Raw genomic sequence first — 27,563 nt, 5'->3', positions numbered from 1 at the left:
TCTAAATTGTCCGTAGGTGTGAATGTGAGCGTGAATGGTTGTCTGTCTCTATGTGTCAGCCCTGCGATAGTCTGGCAACCTGTCCAGGGTGTACCCTGCCTCTCGCCCGATGTCAGCTGGGATAGGCTCCAGCCCCCCCGCGACCCTCAAGAGGATGAAGCGGTTAGAAGATGAATGAATGAATGAAGTTTCAGTTGGTTGCAATCTGCAGTTCTCACCACTAGATGTCATTAAATTCCCTTAAATCTTATACACTATTTCTTTAAAATAAAATGAAGAACATTTGACAGGGAAATGAACAAGTTTCTCTTCAGTATATTGAGATAAATAATGGATTGTTTTAATGCTGAATTGCATTACATTCAGAACAAGTTTCAGTCTTTATTTTATTTAAGGTTTTGTGGGAATCTTGTTTAGTTTAGAATCTGTTGAGATTAATACTTGCTTTTTATTGATTTATACTTTCAGCCACACTTTGTTAGGTTATCCTTGTCTCTCAGGGTTCATGGTTTGGGGTTTGCCTAATTGTCCTGCTCGTTTTTCATTTGCATCTGGCCTCATGTTATTTCATATATGTGGCTGAAAAATTATAATCTCCTGGACAGTCAACTCTCTGCGTTCCAGCAAGATGACACTGATATGCTGCTATTAACTTAGAAATGAGAGTGGAATTGAAATTGCAGTCTCTGCAGATTCCAAAACAGACTGATTGCTGCAGGCACTCTACTTACAGTGGTTAGGATTTATGCAAATGTGATTGTGTGGTTTATTATCTTACAGTACATTCCCTGCAATACAGCCGTACACGTAACTCGTGGAACATATTGTTCTCAGGTTTTCAAACCACATATGGCTCCAAATGTCCTCACCCTTTTGTGTAGTATTGGAGCACTGGGAGAAGTGAAACTATTAAAGCACTGGATCCTTCTCATGTAAATTAATTTCATGGCGTACACATCACTCTCTCTTCTGAATTTGTTCTTAACAGAAAAGCTTAATATCTCTGTAGCACACATTGTGCCAATGTACTTGCTCCAGTTGTAAGTTTTCGAACGCACAGGGAACCCTCAATTCAATGTGAATTGTGTGTTAAGTTTGAACACACCAATAAGTTTTACTGTGTATCATTATAGATTCATAGAGTGGAAAGAGATCCAACTCTCACCCCACCAAAAATAACTTTAATTTTCTTCCTTCTCTTCCCTTCTTTCTTCATCTTTTTTCTTTCATTTGTCAAGTTTTTGTATCATAATGAAAATGCAGACTTTTTACATTGGATTTTTTTATGAACTGTATGTGGGATTACTTTATAAAAAAAAAAAGTTTTTATGGATGGTTGTGGCTAAAACAGAAAGCAACATAGAGTCTCCTCAAATAGCACGCATATTCAATGCCTGCCACGAATGGGTCATTCACAAGGGGGAAAATATTTTCCTACAGATCTGTTTGGAGATGTTTGGAGCTTATCTGCTAGCTTTTTAAAGTTTTTTTTTAAGATGCAGGTATTGTTAAAATACTCCTTCAACTTTCCCTCCAGCTGACACATCACACAACTGTGAAGAAAACAAGCATATAAAGCTGTGGGGTTGTTATAAATAACTTGTCCCGCTGCAAAATGCTAAAATATTACAGTAAGCTGCAGCCTCTGTGCGTTAAAAGATGGAGTAGCTTTCTTGTATTGCTCTTGGTTTCCCCTTTCCTCATGTGGTTTATTATTCTTCTCTTTGGCTTGCGTCTCTGCCAGCTTTACAACTCCCTCACTCCTACACACTACTCACCCTCTGTTAGGAGTTACAGTCAAGAGTGTGGGGCATGCTCTCTGCTGAGTCCCCCGTCTGCCATCTGCTCAGGAAAGAGATGGAGCCTGAATTACCGCAGCCAAACCTTCATCGCCTTGAATGAATGATTTCCATCTACTCACACTCATACCAATGCCATCTTTAAAAAAAAGTCAGCTTTTGATGATAAGCATGGCTTGCCTTATTTTTCTTGGCTATGTTCCTGATGACTACTCCATCTTACACAGAGGAGGCTCCCTGCTGCTGAGTGTTGGAGCACCAGAGCATAAACCAAACTTTTTTTCGCTCTCTCTCATCCAATTAGTGTTTTCCTAAAAAGATCCATTTATATAAGATGGACGGAAGAAGAATTCTAATCAACTTGTGAGGTTTAACCCTACTATAATCTCTTGCAAACTGCGATCTAGAGCCAACACTTGCAAACAATTATACTGCTGGTACCTAGGGGCCCAATCTGATTGGTCTATTTGCCTTTTGCTGTCTTGGGAGATTCTGTAGTAATTGAGTCGGCTCCCCGGCTGATAGCTTGTGAGCAGCTTTTATAGCTCCAGCGGTTCCAGCCCTCTGTAAATGTGCGGCATTATTAAAACCAGACCGCAAGTGGGACATTACATTAGGGTATAATGCGCTGCACTGAAGCATACTGTGTGGTATCCCACTGTTCCCCAGCCGTCCCTGTCACTGTCCTTTGCCGACAGACGCCACTCCTGAAGCAGGCAGTTTTCCCTGCTGGCAGCCCTCCCAGAGCCTGTAGAAGTCATCTTCCTTCCCGCCACCCTACTTCATTCCCTCAGAGCCCCTTTCTGCCAAAGGACCTGTTTGGCTCATGCTCAGACTCAGATAAACAACAAAGACCAGGTCCAAAGATGCTTTCAAAAGCCACCTGGTATGGTGCTCTTGTTTCAGTTTGTGGATTGCCATCACTCTTACATCCCTCTAATAGAATTTAGATTTGATCTGCTGTGGCTTTAGAGTAGTATTATTAATGAGTATGGAAACTGCTGAGTTTATCCAGTAGGATATTTTCCGTCCAACTTAATAAATTTTAATTTTAATGCACAATGTTGGAATGTTTAACCAATAGCATGTTTTCTTCTTTGTAGGTGACTGCGATGGATGCAGACGGCGGTTCTTTTGGCTCTGTTACCTACTCCCTTGGCTCTGGCATTACCAGCACTGTTCCCTCGCAGTTCACCATTGGCAAGGAGACTGGCCAGATCTGCACTAGTGCTGCACTAGACAGAGATCAAGGGGTGGCGAGCTTTGACTTTACTGTTACTGCAGTGGATGGGGTGAGCCACAGCGTTTTGAAATCATGCTTAATATGAATCCATCGAGCCACAGAGTAATCCCATAAACACAGCAGCCGTGCTTCTCATAGACAGGAGACCAAAGACATGGCCAACTGTGCAGAAAAACTTTGATATGAGCAGCCAAGTAAAAAACAAAATCTTGAATGGCTCTCCATGGCAGGCTTACGCAAAAGAGTATATCCTGTTCACTTTATGCCACATAATACTTAACAAATAAAAGGTTTAAAATGAAAGAAAATTACTGCAGCCATGTTAAAGCAATCAGACGGAGAAATGCCTCAACTGTCAGGCAGTAATATTTTAACAAGTTGGACTGCCGCCTCCCTCGTTTTTGCCACCTGGTCCAAATGAAAAGCCTGCACTGTGTTTTCTGCAAATGAAAAGCCTATGAAACAGATTGTTCAGTTGCGGCGGGCCCTCTCACCCTCTACGGGTCATGACATATTGCTCTTTCCCAAGGGAAACTATCAATCTGTATCCCTGCACAAACCTGCTGGGACTATATTTTAGAGGCTACGGCTATACATTGAAATTTTAACAGGGTTTACTGCTGGTTTTTACTTTTACTTACTTTGACCATTAATGTGGTCTACTTGCGCCATTAATGTGGCCTAAATCCCGCTTTCAGGTGTGTTTTCTTCTGTTCATGATTTAATGTAAGTGAAGGTATAACAAAGGAGCTTTTTGTTTCCTCTGCAGGGTGGACTGAGCTCAGTCGCCTATGTGAAGGTAGATCTGGTCGACATTAATGATAACAGACCCGCCTTCTACCCAGTCAACTATGCTGTCAGTTTGAGCACGCAGAGTGCCCCTGGGACATCTGTTGTCAGAGTGACGGCCTATGACCCAGACTCAGGCGAGAATGGAAGAATTACATACAAAACAGTACCTGGAGGGGCCTCCCCTTACTTTACGCTCAACAAAGACACAGGTTGGCACAAGTACTTTGCTAGTTCCTATATACATTTAACTTTATTTATATAATTTCAATTACTTAGTAAGCTGAAGACTTTTATCCTGCAATTTCTTCCTGCACTTTCATTGCATTATTATGTTGCATGGTTTACAATGTTGTGTGATGTAAAAATAGCCTGTTTGAACCTTGTCTACAACTATTTTTTTTAGGTGTGATCTCCCTCTCTCGGTCTGTCTATGGGAAGGCAAACTCTGTCATTCCCATTCAAATCTCTGCTCAGGATGGCGGTGGTCTGGTTGCTCTCGTCAACGCCAGAGTCAACATTAGTGTGGTGGCGGGGCTGGTGGCGCCGCCCATGTTTGAACAGACACAGTACTATTTTACGGTATCAGAGGATGCCATGCGGGGGACAGTCGTAGGCATCGTCCAGGCAAGCAGTAAGACAGGTGGGGTGTACAAACACATGCCCTCTCTTCTTTGTCACTCGCTTGCTCGCTCACCCACTCACTCTCAAACACTCAATCACACAATTTTGAGTCCCACAGTCCATATTGAACTGGTCAATATCCATTTATCAGTCACACTCGATCATACTAAAAGGAGTTTCATTTCTGCTCCCTGCACCACTTGTACAAATAGGCGTTGGGCCACTATATACACCTAACTCTGAAATAACATCAATCAGAAATTCCATTTCACAACTTTGTTTATATATCCATTTTCTGAGTTTTTAGAACTCTATTACAGTCATGAAAGTTGAAAAATTACATCTTTGGAGTATACGGTTACTTCAGTGCTTTTAGCGCAGCCTCTTGAGCCACAGTGACGTGTCTCTGGTTTTTGTCATCTTTCTCCCTTTCTAGGCACCTCTAGAGATATCTCCTACACCATCAGCTCTGGGGACCCTGCAGGATACTTTACAGTGGATCCTGACACTGGGGCCTTAAGGACCAGTCTGCCCCTGGATCATGAAGCGCAGTCAGCTATTGATTTGGAGGTGCAGGCCCGCAGTGGCAACCCCCCTGCCTTTGGCCAGACCCGTGTCCACATTACCATTGCAGACATCAATGATAACCCACCTGTTTTTCTACCCTCGTCTTCTGAGTCCTTGCTGGTGCCAGAGCATACAGAAATGGGCACAGTGGTTTATCGGGTCCAAGCTGAGGACAGAGACTCTGGAGTCAATGGACAACTTACCTTTGATCTTTTCTCACCAAGTGTAATTCAGAGGACTTTCAGCATAGAACGCAGCAGTGGTGAGATTCGATTGGTAGGGAGCCTCAACTATGAGAATGCCCCTCGTTATGACCTTCAGGTGATTGCCAAGGATAGTGGAGTACCCCAGCTTAGCGCCACTTTTGTGCTTGTGGTTCATGTCCAAGCAGAGAATGACCAGGGACCTGTGTTTGATACTCTCACCTACCGTGTGGAGTTAAAAGAAGGGACTCCAATAAACACACGCTTCCTGCAGGTCAGGGCTTTGAACAGAGAAACCCCTGGCTCAGGTCATTTCAGCCCCCTGGCGTATCACTTGCGTCCAGATGGAGATGCTGCAGGGTTTGGCATTGCAGCAGACAGTGGCTGGCTGTTTGTGAAAAGTGCCATGGATAGAGAAGTTAAGGACATGTATCTTTTAACAGTGCTGGCCAGCCAAGGTCATGGACAGTTGAAGAAAACGGGCAGTGCCACAGTGCGGATATCTGTGACTGATGAGAATGACAACTCTCCCCGGCTCACACAAGAGAGGGTCTTTATGGCTGTGAGAGAAAACCTGCCTGCAGGAACAGGCTTTGGTCACGTGTCAGCCTCAGACCGAGACAGTGGCCCCAACGGACGCCTCAGCTACCGCTTTCTGCACACTGATCGCCACTTCCAGATAAACTCCCACACAGGTGAATAGAAAATGTCATGTACGAACATAAATACCAGAAGCCGTCTATTGGATCGGAGTGTTAAAATTGTGATCGCCTAGGCTTTGTTGATCAGGAAACCAAAGCAATCTGTACATTTATGCAAAGATGTCTAAAGAACAGAGCAGGTATGAGGGAAAAAAAACTGTTATGCTTAATAAAACTGCTGTTGACAGGAGAGCTAACAAGAGAAGAAGAGAAGAAAGGCTGCAATGCTATTATTTGATGAATTTTGGATGTCATCTAGATTATGTGGTCTTTAGAAGAGCATTCCTGACCCAAAAATAAAAAAAAGGCTCAGTTTTTGTTTACAGTTGTGCATTTATTATTTTTTTTCTGTAAATTGAACAAAAGCTAAATTGAATATTGAATACACATCAGTGTGAAAAACAAGCTGTTGTGATTCCATCAGAAAAATTTTGTGTAAACAAAAATCATTTTTTTATTTCAGGAAAAAAAAAACTTTATCAGTGTTTAGTTAACTCACCCAGTCATCTTTAAAAGATGAGAGACTAGAGTTGCCTCTTCCCCACTGTCATAAATTAGTCAGATGATGGTGACAGTAGCACTAAGCATCTTGCAGGCCTCTAATTGGCCTGCTGAGCCTGTTAGTCTGTGGGTGGAGACTCAAGAGTCTGATTTGTGATTAGTATCTGGCTGAGTTATGAGCCTGTACAGCATCTGCCAACCTTCCAAAATTCCTCTATTTGTGTGCATGCACATGTACACGTACATCTGCACACTGTGCATGTCCATTACTTGTGTGTCATTGATCAAAGCCTGCTGGCTCTTGAGTCTCTCATCGTTATTCCAGTGCCCTGGACTACTGCCTCTGCATAAAATCTATCTTATCCACCCCCTTCTCTCCCCAGGTGAGATCAGTACAAGGACCACTCTGGACAGAGAGCAGCAGTCTAGTTACCAGCTGGTGGTGGTGGTCCAAGATGGAGGTTCACCCCCTCGTAGTGCCTCAGGCACAGCCTTCATCACTGTCCTGGATGACAATGATAATCACCCCTCTTTCACCCATAGCCAGTCGGGCAAAAGTCTCATCATACAGGTGATGCCATAAGACCACAAACACAGGCAGGCAGAAAATTAAAGTTCTATTACGTCTGTGACATCTTTTTTTTTAACTCATAGGTGACAGAAGGTCAGTCATCTGGGGTTTTCTTGGCCACACTGCAAGCCAAAGACCCAGATGAAGGGGAAAACGGAACCATATTCTACTCTTTGTCAGGTATAGTACTTGCAGGAAGTTAAGAAAGTACTCATCTGTGCAAAATAATTATTGAAGGATTTATTTAATGTATGTAGGTGCAGTTCATTTTCTGTTTTTTAAAAAGTATTGGTACTCAGTGATGTGTGATAATGGATGAAGAGAGCCATACATATAGAACACCTTGAAGGGCCATTTGCCACCCAGGGCCACAGTATAAGTTTATTATTGTAAGATTTTTTTGTTGTTGTTTGTGGATTTATGTTGAGCTTTTTTGTTTATTTATCCATTTTCCAGTCTTGTGTTATCACTATATTAGTGTTGTTTTAGTGCAAAGCACTTTGTAACTGTGTTTAGAAAAAGTACTACATAGATCACATAGATTATTATTCGTATTCATGCGTGTAAATACTGTAAACATATGACACCATGGTTGAGTCAATAGGCAACATCTATCACTTATGTCTGAAAATGTTTTTATGCTGACAAAATGCCACAACTGCCTTGCTAGGTTTGTGTATTTTGTTCCTCCATGTATATCACATCCAGTTAAAGTCTGGACTCTCTTTCTCTCCAAGGTCCCAGGGCTGAGCGTTTCTCTTTGAACCCAAACACTGGGGAGCTGCGCTCATCATCTCCTCTCAGCCACTCGGAGCGGGCTGAGTACACTCTGACGGTGACAGCTACTGACAGAGGACTGCCCCCTCGCAGCACCTCCTGCTCCCTCACCATTCAGGTCAGACTTTCATTGGAGCTCAGCCAGCACAAACACCCTCACTACTCACCTTTTTCATATCAAAGAATAGACTTGGGGCTGAGAGGATCCATGTCTCTGGGCCCCTCAGACTAGCTGCAGACATATCAGCCGCACTTCTGACAAGCTTCCCTCCCATCCCCTCCCTTTTCTTCCCCTGTGACTTTTCAAAAGGGAAATTTCTATCTGAAATGGAAAAGTGGGTCTGAATCAAATACTCCCAGCTGGCTTGTGATGAGGGCCAGCTGTAGACTGCTCTGATCGAGGTCATACTCAATGACTTCAACACTTTTTTAATACAGTAGCCCGCAATAAGCGGCAGGGCTATACACTCACGTAAAATACAGCATTGAAGGTAATTCAGTTAATATTTAATATAGAACAGAGAATGGACACAATGGAAGAACCCTGGAAGGGAACGTAGATTTATAGGTTCCAGGAAAATAGAGTTGCCATATAAACAGCTCCATTAAGTGCCAGTTCAGTTTTTCCTCCTTTCCAACAACAAAAAAAGAAAGTCATAATTATTAGTTAATTGGATTAAACAGTGCAGTGTTGTTCTTGCCCGCTGACGCATTTCTATAATTTCCTTTAATCATCTTTTCAGACTGATTTTCTAAATCCATCGATGATAGGATGGGACTATACCAATTTATTTCTGGAACACTCCTTTTCCATCTAATGTGGAACCAATTTACAGCTTGTCATGTATGATTTCACAACAAACACGGCATATTTTTTGGAGTGCCTACTTACTGTGGGAACTGTGCTGTAGGATGCTGAGTATCTAGATCACCCCTTCAGCCTGCAAAACGCAGTGAACGTCAGTGATGCTGCTGAAAATTTGATCAGCACAGCCTCTCCCTCTCCCTCCCCCGTTTACAGCTGTGTGTTTTATTAAAACAGTGTGTCATGTGTGTTACTTATGGTGCTCTTTTCATACAAAGGAGAGATGTAATAATGCTGTAGTCTTTGAAGACATTTCTCATCAAAGCAAGTGTAAAGCTATACACAGTAAAGGAGTGTGTCCCAGTGCTAAATTCAAACCATCTTAGCATTTCCCCCTCTGATTGAGTTACTTTTATCATCTATTATTTTTCCTGGCAGCGACATGAGTACCAGATTAAGTGTGATTAAGGTTAGGAGGCGTGTTATTCAAGTCTATAAAAACCTCTTGTAACCGATTTCATTTGTTCCCAGTGAACACATACAGCGGACCAAATCTGTTTTTGCTTTGCCCAAAATCTATGAAATATTTCCATTCTTTATTATTTGACATTGTTAACTTGAGTTGCCACTGGGCATGTAAGTTTGCATTGCTCTGTCTACAAATACTCATACAGTGTTCTTTATTACAGGTTCTCAGCACCAACAGACCTACTTCTAAGACCAATTCATTCTCCATATCCTTCAACTCTGTGGAGGAGGCCAAGCCTGGCTCTGTTGTTGGCTCAGTCCGCCTTCGTGACAGAGAAAGTCAAGAGGAAGGGGAGGTAACCTACACAGTGGTCGGGGGCACAGCCCGGGATGGGACCTTTGTGGTGGACCGTCTGACTGGAGACGTGTACCTGGCTCGTCCTCTTGACTATGAACGAGACGCACGCTACACTCTGCAGATTGAAGTAGATGACCTCTCTCAGGCCCCTCCTAGCAGCACCCTGGTCCATCTGGACATTGACATAGAGGACAGCAATGACCACGCCCCTCAGTTCCCTGAGGACCCCATCACCATTGTCATCTCTGAGAGCATGGAGGCTGGCTCCTCTGTCTATACTTTCCAGGCAACAGATAAGGATGGCAGTGGGCCCAACAGCGAGCTGAAGTACTCCATTCTCCATCAGTGGCCAAACACTCCTGGCCTACTAACCCTCAACCCTTCCACTGGGGTTCTCTCCTTGGCTCAGGAGTTGGACCATGAAGTCACCTCCAACCTGATACTGGTTGTCAAGGCAACAGACTCTGCCCTTGATGCCACCCAGAGTCGCTGGGGTTCAGTCACAGCAAGGGTGTATGTAACCGATGAGAACGACAATCCACCGGTGTTCAGCTCGCCAACAGCTGTCAGTGTGATGGAGGACCAGCCGGTGGGCTTTGTGGTGCTGTATGTCATGGCCAGAGATGCAGACCAAGGGGAGAATGGCAGAGTGACCTACAACATTCAGTCAGGCAACACTGGAGGAACATTCAGCCTCAACCCCAACACGGGTAAGTCCAGCCCAGTGCCAATACAGAAGGTGATGTTTGCTTCATGTTGCAAGGCACAAATGGAGGGCGTGGAGGTCTGGGTTGTAGATGGGTTAGTTGCACAGGTGACATGCCTGATACCAGTTTGCATGTTATTGAAAAACAACAAGTAATGTTTGCTTTTTTTATACACAAATATTGCAGTAGCATTGCAATACATTTATACATTTTATAAAACTTAATTTTGGGTACTGCAGAATCAACCATGATTTGTCTGATGATAGTGTTGTATAAGTCATACATCTGACAGAAGTGTTTAGAAGAAAATGATATTCTGGATAGGCAAATTTCCCTCTCCAAGATGCATTATACAACGCTGTATAAGGGCCATTATGGGTTAAAAGAAATGGAGCCATGGGAGTGAATAATATTCTGAGACAAATTTCTGAGATTAAAGTGGTTAATTTATGAGAAAAAAACCCTCACTAATGGGAGAAAAAACTTGCATATTCTAGAGCCAAAGGGGTTTATCCAACCTGTCTTTGCGCGTATGTGAGAGAGGATTGCCTTCAGGGCATTCTGGAAGAAAGTCAGGTGACATAGTATAAAGAGTGGCAGAATCCATGTGGGGAGGAAGTTGTTGTAGATCAATGGGACAAGCACAGGACTTTGACCTAGGAGACCGGGGTTTGTGTCCCGTGTGAGTCAGCCTTGGCCTGTTATTTTCAGACTTAGTCGACAAATAATTGTATAAAGCTGCTGAATGCACACTGTGTAGATAAAGTTTAGCAGATTAACTGAATAGACCCAATAAAGATAACGTCATATTTCGATGTTCCCCGTCCTTGACGTTGACACAACCTTCATTTTGAAACTATTTTTTTAACCATAATGGGATGTCTTGATTGGTCATTGAAACAACAGTCATCCAATGTCTCAACGTTTGCTGGTATTCCCTGTTTACCATTGGCGTCTATGGTGTGATGATTTTTTTGCATGTAAATTTACTTCTTTAATTTCAAAAATTCAAATTTTTTTCCCCTCATACATTACCCCCCTCCCCCTCCACCCTAAAACGCCTTCATAGTATTTAGATACAACACAACGTTATGTTTAATTTCAACCTCCAGAATGTTTTTCCTTGTCCCCTGTTTTTCTTTTAAATTTTAAAGGGCCAGTGTGTAATATTTGGCATGGTTTATTGTCAATTTGAATCTGAATCTGAATATTCTACCCATTAATATGTACAAGTGTATAATCGCTATAAAATAAAATTCGTTTGGTTTTCGTAGCCTTATAACTATGCTTTTATATATATATATATATATATATATATATATATATATATATATATATACAGTACAGGCCAAAAGTTTGGACACACCTTCTCATTCAATGCGTTTTCTTTATTTTCATGACTATTTACATTGTAGATTCTCACTGAAGGCATCAAAACTATGAATGAACACATGTGGAGTTATGTACTTAACAAAAAAGGTGAAATAACTGAAAACATGTTTTATATTCTAGTTTCTTCAAAATAGCCACCCTTTGCTCTGATTACTGCTTTGCACACTCTTGGCATTCTCTCCATGAGCTTCAAGAGGTAGTCACCTGAAATGGTTTTCCAACAGTCTTGAAGGAGTTCCCAGAGGTGTTTAGCACTTGTTGGCCCCTTTGCCTTCACTCTGCGGTCCAGCTCACCCCAAACCATCTCGATTGGGTTCAGGTCCGGTGACTGTGGAGGCCAGGTCATCTGCCGCAGCACTCCATCACTCTCCTTCTTGATCAAATAGCCCTTACACAGCCTGGAGGTGTGTTTGGGGTCATTGTCCTGTTGAAAAATAAATGATCGTCCAACTAAACGCAAACCGGATGGGATGGCATGTCGCTGCAGGATGCTGTGGTAGCCATGCTGGTTCAGTGTGCCTTCAATTTTGAATAAATCCCCAACAGTGTCACCAGCAAAACACCCCCACACCATCACACCTCCTCCTCCATGCTTCACAGTGGGAACCAGGCATGTAGAATCCATCCGTTCACCTTTTCTGCCTCACAAAGACACGCGGTTGGAACCAAAGATCTCAAATTTGGACTCATCAGACCAAAGCACAGATTTCCACTGGTCTAATGTCCATTCCTTGTGTTTCTTGGCCCAAACAAATCTCTTCTGCTTGTTGCCTCTCCTTAGCAGTGGTTTCCTAGCAGCTATTTGACCATGAAGGCCTGATTCGCGCAGTCTCCTCTTAACAGTTGTTCTAGAGATGGGTCTGCTGCTAGAACTCTGTGTGGCATTCATCTGGTCTCTGATCTGAGCTGCTGTTAACTTGCGATTTCTGAGGCTGGTGACTCAGATGAACTTATCCTCAGAAGCAGAGGTGACTCTTGGTCTTCCTTTCCTGGGTCGGTCCTCATGTGTGCCAGTTTCGTTGTAGCGCTTGATGGTTTTTGCGACTCCACTTGGGGACACATTTAAAGTTTTTGCAATTTTCCGGACTGACTGACCTTCATTTCTTAAAGTAATGATGGCCACTCGTTTTTCTTTAGTTAGCTGATTGGTTCTTGCCATAATATGAATTTTAACAGTTGTCCAATAGGGCTGTCGGCTGTGTATTAACCTGACTTCTGCACAACACAACTGATGGTCCCAACCCCATTGATAAAGCAAGAAATTCCACTAATTAACCCTGATAAGGCACACCTGTGAAGTGGAAACCATTTCAGGTGACTACCTCTTGAAGCTCATGGAGAGAATGCCAAGAGTGTGCAAAGCAGTAATCAGAGCAAAGAGTGGTTATTCTGAAGAAACTAGAATATAAAACATGTTTTCAGTTATTTCACCTTTTTTTGTTAAGTACATAACTTCACATGTGTTCATTCATAGTTTTGATGCCTTCAGTGAGAATCTACAATGTAAATAGTCATGAAAATAAAGAAAACGCATTGAATGAGAAGGTGTGTCCAAACTTTTGGCCTGTACTGTATATATATATAGCAAGGGCCTTGCTTTAGAGAGGTCGCCATCTTGCGCCGCCATCTATGTAAGGCAACCCGAGCGGACAATCCAGTCAGCCAGAGAACACGTTTCGCGTGTATAAATGAACCAACGAAGACAGCGGAAGGAAGGAAGAAGGAGGAGGAAACAGCAGAGTGTTAGTAGTTCGTCGATAGAGAGTAGTGAAAAGTTTTTTTAGTTATAAAGTTTGCGAATGGACCACACTTACCACGCAACAGGAGAGAATGAACCCGAACTGTCGTCTGCGAGGAAAAGAAGACGCAACTTCACTCCTTGTGATGCACTCTCTGCGGCACTTTTCCTCCTGATGATATATCTCCCCAGCAATGGTAGCAGTAGCACCGAATCCCATTCTGTGCATTCAGCCTCTCTTCTCGCCCGCTCAGCATCAAACACATGGAGTTCCTCATCTGTATGCTCCGGCTCAAACAGGTATGGCTCTGGGTCTGTGTCCCCTACAAGAAACTCTTCAAAATTGCATTCAAAGTCGTCCATTGCAGCTACTATAGTCCGGAGATATTGTTAGGCTAAATAAACAGCTGAGCTCTGTTTACTGGCTACGCTGTCAGTCAGTGTGCGGGCTGGAGGTTGGTGGAGCAGAGAGGGGAGGGGGTCCCCACTGGGTATGGTAAACGAGTATACAGTACAGGCCAAAAGTTTGGACACACCTTCTCATTCAATGCGTTTTCTTTATTTTCATGACTATTTACATTGTAGATTCTCACTGAAGGCATCAAAACTATGAATGAACACATGTGGAGTTATGTACTTAACAAAAAAAGGTGAAATAACTGAAAACATGTTTCATATTCTAGTTTCTTCAAAATAGCCACCCTTTGCTCTGATTACTGCTTTGCACACTCTTGGCATTCTCTCCATGAGCTTCAAGAGGTAGTCACCTGAAATGGTTTCCACTTCACAGGTGTGCCTTATCAGGGTAATTAGTGGAATTTCTTGCTTTATCAATGGGGTTGGGACCATCAGTTGCGTTGTGCAGAAGTCAGGTTAATACACAGCCGACAGCCCTATTGGACAACTGTTAAAATTCATATTGTGACAAGAACCAATCAGCTAACTAAAGAAAAACGAGTGGCCATCATTACTTTAAGAAATGAAGGTCAGTCAGTCCGGAAAATTGCAAAAACTTTAAATGTGTCCCCAAGTGGAGTCGCAAAAACCATCAAGCGCTACAACGAAACTGGCACACATGAGGACCGACCCAGGAAAGGAAGACCAAGAGTCACCTCTGCTTCTGAGGATAAGTTCATCCGAGTCACCAGCCTCAGAAATGGCAAGTTAACAGCAGCTCAGATCAGAGACCAGATGAATGCCACACAGAGTTCTAGCAGCAGACCCATCTCTAGAACAACTGTTAAGAGGAGACTGCGCGAATCAGGCCTTCATGGTCAAATAGCTGCTAGGAAACCACTGCTAAGGAGAGGCAACAAGCAGAAGAGATTTGTTTGGGCCAAGAAACACAAGGAATGGACATTAGACCAGTGGAAATCTGTGCTTTGGTCTGATGAGTCCAAATTTGAGATCTTTGGTTCCAACCGCCATGTATTTGTGAGACGCAGAAAAGGTGAACGGATGGATTCCACATGCCTGGTTCCCACTGTGAAGCATGGAGGAGGAGGTGTGATGGTGTGGGGGTGTTTTGCTGGTGACACTGTTGGGGATTTATTCAAAATTGAAGGCACACTGAACCAGCATGGCTACCACAGCATCCTGCAGCGACATGCCATCCCATCCGGTTTGCGTTTAGTTGGACGATCATTTATTTTTCAACAGGACAATGACCCCAAACACACCTCCAGGCTGTGAAAGGGCTATTTGACCAAGAAGGAGAGTGATGGAGTGCTGCGGCAGATGACCTGGCCTCCACAGTCACCGGACCTGAACCCAATGGAGATGGTTTGGGGTGAGCTGGACCGCAGAGTGAAGGCAAAGGGGCCAACAAGTGCTAAACACCTCTGGGAACTCCTTCAAGACTGTTGGAAAACCATTTCAGGTGACTACCTCTTGAAGCTCATGGAGAGAATGCCAAGAGTGTGCAAAGCAGTAATCAGAGCAAAGGGTGGCTATTTTGAAGAAACTAGAATATAAAACATGTTTTCAGTTATTTCACCTTTTTTGTTAAGTACATAACTCCACATGTGTTCATTCATAGTTTTGATGCCTTCAGTGAGAATCTACAATGTAAATAGTCATGAAAATAAAGAAAACACATTGAATGAGAAGGTGTGTCCAAACTTTTGGCCTGTACTGTATGTGTAAAGTTATGAAGTGTGTCTGTTACGCTAGAAGAGTCAGAGTTTGGGACGGAGTCTTTTACCCCCTGGAGTGTTACCGGAGTTTCTGGAGTGCTCAAATAAACGGGCCTTTTTCCCGAATGCTCCTCTGGTCTCCTGCTCGTGAGTGATTCATTACAATATGGTAACATGGCTTACATTTCTAAATAAACATTCACCTCGTCGCTAGATAGACCTACTCCTGAAAAACTTGTGCGCAAGGCTTTTTGTCCCTACGAGGCCACCGTCATTTACCCGACGGGAGGGGTCAGCGAGTGAGCCCTGCAATCTAGAATTTGACCACTGATGTCACTGTTTTCACCCATTTTACACACTGGCCCTTTAATGGAACTGCAACTATTCATTTGCAACTCTTTAGTCTTCTATCTTTGTATTTCCAGCCCCTGTAGGGAACTCCAGTTCTTTAGAATTACTGTGTCTTGCAAACCCCTTGCTCATTTTAAAATATTTTCAGTTTAAGCAGACAAGCAGATCTTCATCTGTTTGGATCTTTTTATGGTATTTTTTTCGCATTTGTGCCACCTTTAAATTTCACTTGGCATTGCATGTGTGCTCACCTTTCCATGTGCTTCCACACCACCACCCCACCCCAATTACGAAATCTCTCCCTACATAAACACACACAAACTCTCGTAATACTCTGCTTGCATCTTAGCGCCGCACAACTCTTGCTTCACCTTTCATGACTTATTTCTCTCAGTTGGAGGCCAGACAGACAGAGCAGCCTGCCAGATATTGAACACACACACACACACACACACACACACACACACACACAAACCATCATCTGTTATTGTGGATCTATTCCCATGAAAGACCAAAGAACCTCCTGCCTGGGCTTCTGGGAACCATTAGAGAAAGGATCAGTTACGCGTGTTTATGTGTATGCACGTGTGTGTGTGTGCGTGTGTGTGTGTGTGTGTGTGTGTGTGTGTGTGTGTAGGCCTGCACATATGTGTTTGTGTGCTTGCGTGAGACTCTGTCACTTAGTCAAAGTTGACCTTGGGCTATTTGGTCCTGTGGCCTTTGTTGTGGTGTTTGAGACACGTGTCAACATTGGCTCCGCCTTTCCCTTCAAGTCGCCAACCGGGATGCCCCCTAAAGCAGCCTGGGGATGGAAACATTCAGCGTCTGTCATGCATGCCACTTCTGCTTCAGCCCAGTATGTGGGCTCATCTTGAAGTGTTTTCATGCACACTGGATATTTGTTAGAATACTGACAGAGTTAATCCTCAGAGCACCTGGTTTGCTCCCGTTTTGGGGTCAGTGACTGGAGACCTGGTACCATCTCTGCACACTCTGTTTTCATTACTTTTACTCACAGTCTTCCACAATAGAGAGGACTATCAAGCTATTATTAGGAATATATAAAGTCACAGAGTAAGACACATTCTCATCAGTCATTGTCAGAAGGGAGGTCATTAATTTCACTTTTGGAGCAGAGGGAGAGTACCCTTGTGATATAGTGATTTGCTTCTTTACAGAAGACAGCACCATTCAGGGATTAACACATCCAATTTTGATAAATGACCTGTACATATAAGAAAAGAAAAATGTGTTTGTTGTCTGAGCAACCTTAACTAACCCTCACACTGCAGTCCAAAGTGTTGGCGCCACAAACCTCACATAGGCTTAAGATGTTGGAATTGAAAACATCCAAAACAAAAAAAAACTTTCCCCTGGTTCCCACCGTCTTCTTTTCTGCCCATGTGTTATCAGTGACCAGGGATATGGCAGGATCACAGAGGAGTCAAATTTGGTGAAAATATTCCAGCCTGTAACTCCTACCAGATTAAAGGCTTAGGGGCAACTTATCTCAGTCCTAGCAAGATACAAAGCAAAAACATGCACAAAAAAGTTAAAACCAAACAGCCCTGGCCCTCTTTCTTTAACAGTTGCAGCTCATTTTAAAGCATGAAATTGAAATTGAATCAATGCAAGCTCTACCCTCTTAGGGCAGGATAATGAAAAGGCAAGGGTGCCCCTAATTTCTACGGAGCACGGCAGGCCTGGCTGTTGCGTGTCTAGAGCGTGTGTTTACTGCTTCTCTCTCGATGGCTGCGGCATTCTCCAATGGAAAATCTCGTAAACTGTGGCCAGACTGTTGGGCTGTTACAGCAGTGGTGGTGGTAGCACTCAGGTAGGCAAGGCTGTGTGTGTGGAGGAGATTAACTATGATTTGGCCCTCACACGGCAACTTTTCACACTTGCTTTAAATCCATTGACTACACACAACCATGGACAGTGGCATGTTTTACTGCCTTTGATAGCACGCTTTTATAAAGTAGTTGTCGTGTGTAAGTGCCTCTGCAAAACAGGCTGTAATAAAGTACACCCACACACAGACACACATGCACACACATACAGGAAATCTCTCCTCAAATTTCACCTCTGATTCATCTCTCTGCAGGCTCTCTGTCTATTTTCAAACCTCTGGACCGTGAGGAGCAGGACGTCTTTAACCTCACAATAACCGCTGAGGATCATGGGATACCCCAGCACTCGTCCAGCCAGCTGCTGTGTGTTCACGTGATTGATGTTAATGATGAGGTGCCCTGGTTTGAGGAGAGCCTGTACGAAGCCCAGATCTCTGAGAACCAGCCTCCAGGAACTACTGTGTTGACAGTGTCTGCCTCTGATCTGGACCAAGGTGAGACATACAGTGTGCACTGACTTAGTTACTACAGCTTTGGTGCAGGCAATTCTAATTTTTAAGCAACCATGTGTTCACAGGGACTACTAGGCTAAAACTGGCTGGTGGGAAAATTAATGTTTCAGACATCTAAGTTACACATAACCATAGTTTCAACATTATTTGAGTAACTATATTTTGATGTGAAAAAGGTCCTAACTACATGTTGAAATATAATCATGGAAATGCTGATTATATGTAGTTACATGTAACCTAAACGTCTTTTCAACCAAATTGAGCCGCATTTTAACCAAGACACGTAGACAGCTTTTTAACTCCAAATTACTTAAATCATGCTGTATGTACTTGTGTGTGGATTTTTTAAAAATAGATACAAATTGTGCTGCTTCAGCACTTAAAACAATAAAAAAGGCCTGTAATTCCTCTCAGCCTTCATGTGCTGAGTATGTGTCCACATTACAGACATTAACAGTTGTTTTTAATTGTGGACTCAGTAGGGCGGGGGTTGGGCTACAGAGAGGGCGCATTCCCTCAGACTTAGTCAGAAGCACATAAAACAGAAGGATTATAAACTTTCTCTCCAAAAGCAATTAGTGAAGTAAACAGGTGAGGTTGCCAGACTTCTTTCTGTTAGCACGCAATCTGGCATCCAGACACCTGAGGGAGGGTCATCACTGCCAAACGCTTAGACAGCAAAACTAATGACAAACAAACAAATACATACACAAACTGTTAACAAGTGAAATCCAAATACCCTCTAAATACTGTTGTTTTTTGTCAAATATTTCCAGGTCATAGGAATTAACTTTGTGAGCTTTGGTGACATTTGTTATTGGTTTATATTTTTTGCAATCCATTTTTAAATTAAAGGATAGTCACTGTGTGTTTCTGTGTAGGAACCAATGGGCAGGTGACATATGGTGGTATCTCAGAGAAGGGTTTCAGCATCAACCCAGTGACAGGTGTAATAACAACCACTAAATCGCTGGACAGGGAGCTCCAGGAGTACTACACAGTGACAGGTACTGCCCTCTGACTGTCCTACACCATCGTAGATGAAACCTGCCCTAAGACCACTGCTCTTACATACATAATATTAAGCATTACTTTGTGAACCATCTCTTTAAGATCACAATTAATTTCGTCTTGTGGGTTTTTTTTATGTTTTGACAGTTTATGCAAAAGATGAAGGCCTTCCCCCCAACTATGCCAAAGCCACAGTGAGGATCAGACTGCTTGATGAGAATGACAATGCTCCTTTCTTTGGCCGTCTGTACTACAGCATAGAGGTGCCTGAAAACCTGGAGGCATTGCCTCTGTTTACCCTGAGAGCCACTGACCAGGATGCAGGAGATAGTGGGGAATTAAACTACAAAATTACAGGTGATTTGGCAATTTGTTGTGTTTCAGTTCTATTCAGCTCCCATGATTTTGCATTTTGTTCATTTTAATAACTTTGATGACTGTTTATAACAATTTGCCCTTGCTTTTCTTGCAGCTGGAGATCCATCGGGAGACTTCCGCCTGGACAAAAAGTCAGGTGTGTTGTCCACCTCAAGGCCTCTGGATCGGGAGAAGAGGGCTGGGTACACAATAACGGTCACAGCTCAGGACCAGGGCCATCCTCCCCTCAGCGGCACCGCTACGGTGGAGGTGACCATTCTGGACATCAACGATCACAGCCCCCAGTTTCAGAGTAGCAGCTACACTGCGGATGTTTCGGAAGATGTTCCCATTGGCTCACTGGTCCTGGAGGTGAAAGCCATTGATCTGGACCAGGGCCCTAACAGTCAGGTGCTGTACTTTCTGAGCCGTGGCACCCAGAGCATGTTCATCATAGACCAGAACACAGGCCGCATCATCACAGCAGCACCCCTAGACAGAGAGAGAACTGCCTCTTACACCTTTGAGGTCTGTGCCACTGACTCCTCCCCTGCAAACCCACGTAACTCCACTGCTCAGGTGACTGTCTACATTCAGGATGTGAACGACAATGCACCCTTCTTCGTTCAGGACCCACTTATTGTGAACATCTCTGCCAGCAGCGTGTCCAGCCGCCGAGTGCTGGCTACCATGAGGGCAGAGGACAAAGACTTTGGGGCTAATGGCTCTGTGTTTTATCGTTTCGCCAACCCCGTGAGGGGCTTCACCATCAACTCGCTGACAGGAGATATCCAGGCCACAGAGAAGCTGCAGACTCTGACCCAAAGCCAGAGGACTTTGATAGTTCAGGCCATGGACCAGGGCAACCCAGCTCAGTCTTCCCTTGGGGTTGTTATCATTTATATTAGGGAACAGAGCTACAGGGGGATTCGCTTCTCTCGCACAGCTCGAGATGTCAGTCTTCAGGAGAATGCTGCTAAAGGTTTATTAATATTAAATCTTTTATTTGGATATTTGTGTATCTATAGTAAATAGAAGTAAAAGGTTTCAACCAAATATGTTTTTCATCCTATAGGCACTGTAGTAACACAGACTCAGGCCCAGTACCCCGATGGCTCTCAAACTGGTATCAGCTACAGTATTTTCAGTGGAAACAGAATGCAATCCTTTGGAATAAACCCCATTACGGGTAAGTGCAGAAATGGCAGCATACTCTCTAAAACAATGTTTTCCAAATCCACAGTGTGACTCAATGTTGTTTTTGTGATCTAGGTGAAATATGGGTCCAGAAATCTGAAGAACTAGACTTTGAGGAGACCCCGAAACTCCGCCTTGTGGTGAAAGCTGAGACTGCATCCTCCAGCTCCTACATGGCTGTCAACTTAATCCTGCAGGACGTCAATGACAACTTGCCACGCTTCCAACTCCAGAACTATGTAGCCTACATTAGGGAGGCACAAGGCTACGATTTTCCCATTATTCAGGTGCAGTAGCCTGTCCCTCACATATTTATTATGGTTGGCTGTTTTTAAAGTGTGAAGTTGTAGAAAAAAAAGAACTCGTGCTTTAGAAATCTGGATAGTTTCAGCAGTGTAGAGAAATTACTCTGTTCAGTTGCATGTGTTCTCATTGTCCCAACTGAATATACTATAGAAACATTTGTGCCATGAAGCCAGGTCCATATAGCCCATTTTTATTAACTCTTGACTTCCAAGTCCAATATTGCTCACTAGTTCATGTTACACTAAAACAGCTGTTGCAAATATTTCTGTATTTTCCTTTCCAAAATGGGTTGGTCATTTCCTCAGGTGGCTGCAGATGATCTGGACCAGGGTCAAAATGGTCAAGTGACCTACTCTATCAGGTCATCATCCATGAGTGGTTTGTTTAAGATAGACCCGCTGACTGGCAGCATCACCACTGCAGCCATAATGGACAGAGAGATCTGGACACAGACAAAGTGAGTTTTGCCCTTTTTTTCTCTTTGTGTGTTTTCACATCCTGCCATGTAATTCCCCTCAGCTCATCTCTGCCCTTGACGCACACTTGTTTAATGTTTGTTACTATGATAATGTCCATCCCTTCTCAAATAACTTTGTTATAACGTTATTGTTTTAATGATAAAGCTATTTTTGTGCACATTTCCATTAAAAATAGCCAAGTCTTTTTTTTTTTTTTTTAAAGGCGTAGATCAGTTTACATTACTGCATTTGGTCATCTTTTAACAAGGGCTGCTCAGAAAATGTTTTCAGTTATGGAGAGAGAAGAGAGGATTTGGGAGAAAATGCAAATAAGCTGATGGTCATGCAGCAAAGTTATAAAAAGTTATCAAAGCTATAAAGAAATCATGTTTGCCTGGCAGATGTTATTTTAAAATCACATTGTGAAGAAGTTTTGTTTTATTGATTTTTTAATTTGATTTGCAGTCACGTTTAAAGTTGAAAATAAGAACTCATGAATTCCAGATTTGTACAACAACAAAACAAGTGGGCTCTATTTACTGTAAAAAATATATAAAACATATAAAAAAATCTTTTGCAGCAATGCTCAGTCTGAAGCAAAAAGAGGTTGATCTTGGTGGGGGGTGAAACATTACACAACCAAGTTCATAAAAGTTTAAAGTTCAGACACTGACATTCATTATGTGGCACCAGGCTTGTTGTTACAGCAACAGACCGAGGAACCCCACGACTGGCTGGCTCTGCCACCCTCACTGTGATCATCATCGACCTCAATGACAACAGTCCCATGATTCCTGTGCATCAGGAGATCCGAGTGCCTGAGGGTAAGTCAGCTTCACAGTGGAAGTCAGTGCAGTGATCTTATCATAAAGCCTCCCATCACACTCCCTGGCAGCTCGCTCAGCAGGGCTCAGTAAGAAAAGTCTGACCCTATTACGAAACAAACTATTGCCAAGTTCCTCTGTTCATTTCCTGTCTGTTAGATCAAGGCTTTCCAGAACAGGATATTTCTTAATAAAGATTTTTTTTTACTGAAAGCCTTTGTGCTTCCTTTCAGCTGCAACCTATTTTTTTCTTCTGCCTCTCCACCTTATTATTATATAGATACTTTGATCGGCACAGTCATCACCCAAGTAACAGGAAATGACGTAGACTCAGGGCCAGCCCTCTCCTACACACTATACCTGGATACAAACAGCCAAGGCATGTTCGGGATTCATCGTTATGGAGGAGGGGTGTCTCTGACTGGCCCTCTGGACTATGAGGAAAGGACGTGGTACACTCTGACCGTCCGCTCATCCGACTCCAAGCATCAAAGCGAAGCCAACATTACTGTGCTGGTGGATGATGTGAACGATAATGCCCCCACCTTTACACAAGACTTGTATCAGGTGCAGCTACCTTCACACACCTGTCTTAACACCTACGTCTACCAACACCTTTTTGAGTTTTAGCATATTAAGTATTTATATGGATATACCTATATTTGTACTGTGTTTCTCATCAGGTGACTGTATCAGAGCACCTCCCAGCAGGCAGTGCAGTCATCACAGTAACAGCCACTGACCGTGACTCCGGGGACAACGGGAAGATTACCTACAGAGTAATGTCATCAACTAGAGGCGTCTTCTACATTGACCCAAGCAATGGTAAGGTTAATGTGTGCACATTTATGGTTGTTTTCTAACCAGAGTTCCACTTAATTAACCTTCATAAAAACATGATCCCCTATGGCTCTCCTTGGATACACATTTGAGGTTTGGACATATTTGCCACAGACATTGCAAAATATTTAATCATTTTGTTCATTAAAATCATTGAAAGCCAGATTTAATGTTATTTGCCTCCGATGTTTTGCTTGAGATAGCATCTAAAAATAAGCGTATTATAAAAGAGACCTCTTTTTGCCCCAAGCTATTCTGTCTCCTATTGTAAAATGCAATTCCTTTGCCTCAAATAATGTTCCCTTTAAACCTGCGACTGTCTTTACAAAATGTAATTATAGCTCAATTATTTATTTGAGTCATTCATTGTTATTTTTATAGCAAACTACCCTGTGTAATGAACAGTTTTGATAATTAATATGATGAGCTCTGAAGAGACAATTTAAATAAAGCTGCTGATTTTTTGACCACATTCTTTTTAATCTTACAGGTACTCTGTTTGTCAACCAAAAAACAGAGTTTGACTTTAAGAACCCCTCCATCCTGGTGATAATTGAGGTGCGGGATCAGGGCACTCCATCCCTTTCATCAGTTGCCACTGTGCAGGTACAAGTGTCTGATGTCAATGACAACGCCCCCATCTTCCACCAGTCAGAGTACAGAGCCACTGTCAGTGAAGATGGGCTTCCTGGATCAACTGTTCTGACCTTAGAAGCTGTGGATGGAGACCTGTCTCGGGACAACTGTGGTTTTGATTTTGCCATTGCCAGTGGCAACTCAGGTAATGCCTTCCAGATTGAGAGCAGCGTGCGATTCTTGGAGGGACAGGGTTTCCAGACAGTTGGCAGCCTGATCCTGGTGGAGGAGCTGGACTTTGAATCAGTGCCAAGTTATAACCTGACTGTTGTGGTATCGGATCGTGGAATCCCTCAGCGTAGCTCTAGTGTGCCCATCCTCATCAGTGTTACAGATGCCAATGACAACCCTCCAGCTTTCAGCAGAGCAGAGTACAGTGTAGTACTGAGTGAGGGTGCAGCAGCAGGGACAGAAATCTTGCATCTATCTGCCACAGATCCAGACTCTGCTCCCAATGGAGAAGTGCAATACTCCATAAGCTCAGGGGACGAGACAGACCTTTTCCAAGTGGACCGGTGGACTGGAGCCTTGAGGCTGCAGAGATCTCTACACAGTGAGAGACAGTGGTCCCATATGATTGTTGTCCAGGCTACTGATGGTCTAGGGCACTACGCTTTGGCCCCAGTTAGTATTGAGGTGAAGGACATCAACGATAACCGGCCCTTCTTTCCCCTCAAACTCATAACTGCGAGCATCAGGGAAAACCAACCCCAGAATGCCTTAGTCACCATGCTGCATGCAATTGACCATGACAGAGGGGTTTTTGGACAATTGAGGTACTTCATGTTAGACAACTCTAAAGAGGTAAGAGAGGCCTTCTTCATGAACCAAACTTCAGGAGAAGTACGGACTCGCTCTACTTTTGACTTTGAGAGGGTTAACTCCTTCCATTTTGTGGCTGTTGCCATGGATGCTGGCAACTATTCTGCTACTGTAACAGTGCAGGTTTATGTTACAGGGGAGGATGAATATGATCCTGTTTTCACCTCCTCAGAGTTCTCATTTGAAGTGCCTGAGGGAGCAAAGAAAGGTCAGATCATTGGCAAAGTCCAAGCCAGAGATGAGGACGGAGGCGTGGATGGCATTGTCCTCTACTCCCTAGCAGACAGTTCGCCTTATTTTGAAGTCAATAAATCAACAGGAGCGATTTTCTTAAAGATGGACAGCAACAGTAGACATGTGAGTCGCTCTAAAAGAGAGTTGCGTCTAATGACACTGGACGTGACTGCTCACAGCCCTCTGGAGATGTCGCGTGTAGCAGTGGCCAAAGTTACTGTAGACGTGACCCGTACATCTTTTGGTCTCACTAATGACATGAATATGCTTCTTATCAGCGTCATTGCAGTTTCACTTGGGACTATAGTCATACTAATAATAATTGCTGTGGCACTCTTTCTTGTTAAATTAAGACGGCAGAAGAGGGACCGAAATGCACATGGACGGACACCGGCATCAGGTACCATGCTGCACAAGTTTGACGAATCAAAGATAGCAGCAAGTGAAATGATTTACCATCAGGCTCTTCCTGGATACACAGCTGATCAGAGTGGCAGCAGTGGGGGTCCATACACTCGTGGAGGATCCTTGGATCCTTCCCACTCCAGTGGACGTGGCTCTGCGGAGGCAGAAGCAGCAGAGGATGATGAGATCAGAATGATCAATGAATACCCCAGAGTGTCAAGTATCTCATCCTCCATGCAGGAGCGCATCTCTGCCCGAGGTCCGGATTCTGGAATCCAGCAGGATGCAGATCAGCTATCAGATGTGTCCTGTGAGCCTTCAATAGATTGGTTCAAAGGGAAGAAACTGGGCAGTCTGAATAGTACTTTATTAGCTGGCCAGGTGCCAGTCTACAGGGATGAAGGGGGTGGGTATGTGGGTGTGGGAAGGGGACTTAGTATCTCCCACCCTAAAGATTATACTTTCCCAGAGGATGGAAAGCCTGCAGTCGATGGCTCCTTGACAGCCATCGTGGCCAGTGATGAGGAGCTGAGGGGCAGCTATAACTGGGACTACCTGCTAAACTGGTGTCCCCAGTTCCAACCTTTAGCTAATGTCTTTACTGAAATAGCACGTTTAAAAGATGAAACAGCTCCTCCACATCCTCGCAGGTCGTTTCATCACAAAGCAAAGGCAGAGTCAAGAATTGACCCCCCACCTCTCATAACCTCTGTGGCCCACCCTGGGGCCAAAACTGTACCTCCAAAGCCTGCCGTGGGGAGGACTTTCCCCCACTTGGCTTCTTTGCGAAGATCCCCTCTCAGCGCAGAGGGATCCATCTCCTCCGTTGCCATGTCTCCAAGTTTCTCCCCATCTCTCTCACCACTGGCAGCACGTTCTCCTGCAATCACACCCTTCAGTGTCTCACAGGGCCCCTCCGCATCGATGATCAGCACAACTGAACACAATTTAGAGCACAGTGAGGAGGCAGAGCTGAGGATTTAAATTTTAAAGACACATTTTTTAAGGGTGAATAAAGACTGAGTCATTGCTGTCCCAGACTTGTTCTACTGTATGACCACAGGGGCTGCAACCTGAAATGAGTAAATGCTGTTCTCTTTCTCAAGAGTACACATGGTCACACTAAGAAGTCCAAATAACTGAAGTTGTGGTGCTTACTGAAGAAAAATTAAACTACATGACTAACAGGCCAAAATGGACTAAAACTTTTTTTTTTTGTTTATGCTTGTGTGAAAGAAACTCCTCATTCTTCTGTTGATCAGTGTTAATTTGCACATTTGAATGGAGATTCATACATGATGTCAATATTTTGTACAAAAGCATTGTCTATATTTTTATATTTACATGTGGTTTCTGACAAGAAATGGCATTAATGTGTCAAAAGGTTGCTAAAACCTCAGAATATATTTCTATATTTGTATATTTGTAGTTTGTACTGTATACTTGTTTGTACTGTAAGTTGGTTTTATCTCTCATGATTCTTAACCTTGTGGTTTTAAATGAAGCTCTTCATCAATGCTTTATGAATTGGGTTTTTTGTAACTGGCTATTGTAAATATTTATAGAGGAAGAGATGTCCTTGCTTGAACAAATGAAACATCAGTCAGAATAGACTATTGTGTGATCGGATTTTCTACGGTTCCAGTGTTTGATCTCACATCAAAAGGTTACCATGAATGTGAAATGCTGAAAAGTTGTCTTAGTCCTCAACATACGTCCCTTCATTTTCTGTAAAAGAAAATGAAACCTGACATCCAATGATCCTGTCCTTCAGGTGCCCTGGCTTTAATTTCTCACAATGAGCCTTACTGCTTTCATTTTGCATTGTGAAAATACTTCATGTGAGGGAGAACGTTGAGCAGCTACGTGGTAAATGTAAAACTGTTTGCTCCATCAGCAACCTAATCATGTCAGAGAATGCAAGCAGGTTCTGGTCATTTTTCTACTCATCTATTGTTCCTCAGTAAAATATCAGAAAAACATTACTTAAAGGATAACTTCAGTATTTTTCAACCTGGGCCCTATTTCCCCATGTGTATGTTTGCGTATGATTCATAGGTACAACTCGTTTTAAAATTGGTTCAGTATTGAGGGAGGTGGATGCAACCTGCAGTCGCGAAATGAGCTAAAACGGTAGATATGGGGGCAAATGTGTCCCGTATAAGTTTGTGCATTAAAAGTGCTTTTTTCGCCACTGACCAGTTCAGATCACCAGGGCTATCTCTGTAAAATACTAAGCATTTCCCTTACCCTTCACTTCCTCTGGGCTGTGTGTGACATCATCTCACGAGAGCTTTGCTTGCAGTAAATGTGCGTCTCGGAGACAATTCTAGGTATCAGAATTACATGCATAAAGACATATTAGTTATACTTACTTGATGG

At 43.3% G+C, this 27,563-nt stretch overlaps 1 protein-coding gene across 1 annotated transcript in view; it reads left to right on the top strand.

Moving 5' to 3' along the window:
* Window positions 1-27,235, top strand: part of LOC125889206 (protocadherin-16-like) — a 92,556-nt gene extending 65,321 nt beyond the window's left edge. The window contains exons 3-21 of the mRNA XM_049576991.1: window positions 2,903-3,091; window positions 3,812-4,043; window positions 4,238-4,474; window positions 4,892-5,920; window positions 6,811-6,998; window positions 7,082-7,178; window positions 7,736-7,893; window positions 9,270-10,116; window positions 17,834-18,073; window positions 18,973-19,098; window positions 19,250-19,459; window positions 19,575-20,441; window positions 20,535-20,648; window positions 20,732-20,943; window positions 21,268-21,419; window positions 22,114-22,244; window positions 22,525-22,811; window positions 22,928-23,069; window positions 23,575-27,235. Coding sequence (XP_049432948.1) covers window positions 2,903-3,091; window positions 3,812-4,043; window positions 4,238-4,474; window positions 4,892-5,920; window positions 6,811-6,998; window positions 7,082-7,178; window positions 7,736-7,893; window positions 9,270-10,116; window positions 17,834-18,073; window positions 18,973-19,098; window positions 19,250-19,459; window positions 19,575-20,441; window positions 20,535-20,648; window positions 20,732-20,943; window positions 21,268-21,419; window positions 22,114-22,244; window positions 22,525-22,811; window positions 22,928-23,069; window positions 23,575-26,165 — 8,049 coding nt within the window. The 3' untranslated portion in view covers window positions 26,166-27,235. The remainder of the gene's footprint in view (window positions 1-2,902; window positions 3,092-3,811; window positions 4,044-4,237; window positions 4,475-4,891; window positions 5,921-6,810; window positions 6,999-7,081; window positions 7,179-7,735; window positions 7,894-9,269; window positions 10,117-17,833; window positions 18,074-18,972; window positions 19,099-19,249; window positions 19,460-19,574; window positions 20,442-20,534; window positions 20,649-20,731; window positions 20,944-21,267; window positions 21,420-22,113; window positions 22,245-22,524; window positions 22,812-22,927; window positions 23,070-23,574) is intronic.
* The last annotated feature ends 328 nt before the right edge of the window (window positions 27,236-27,563 follow it).

Source organism: Epinephelus fuscoguttatus, linkage group LG5 (assembly GCF_011397635.1).
Source record: "Epinephelus fuscoguttatus linkage group LG5, E.fuscoguttatus.final_Chr_v1".
Lineage (NCBI taxonomy): Eukaryota > Metazoa > Chordata > Actinopteri > Perciformes > Serranidae > Epinephelus > Epinephelus fuscoguttatus.
The sequence above is the reverse complement of the archived record's forward strand: the minus strand, read 5'-3'. Positions and strand labels throughout refer to the sequence as shown.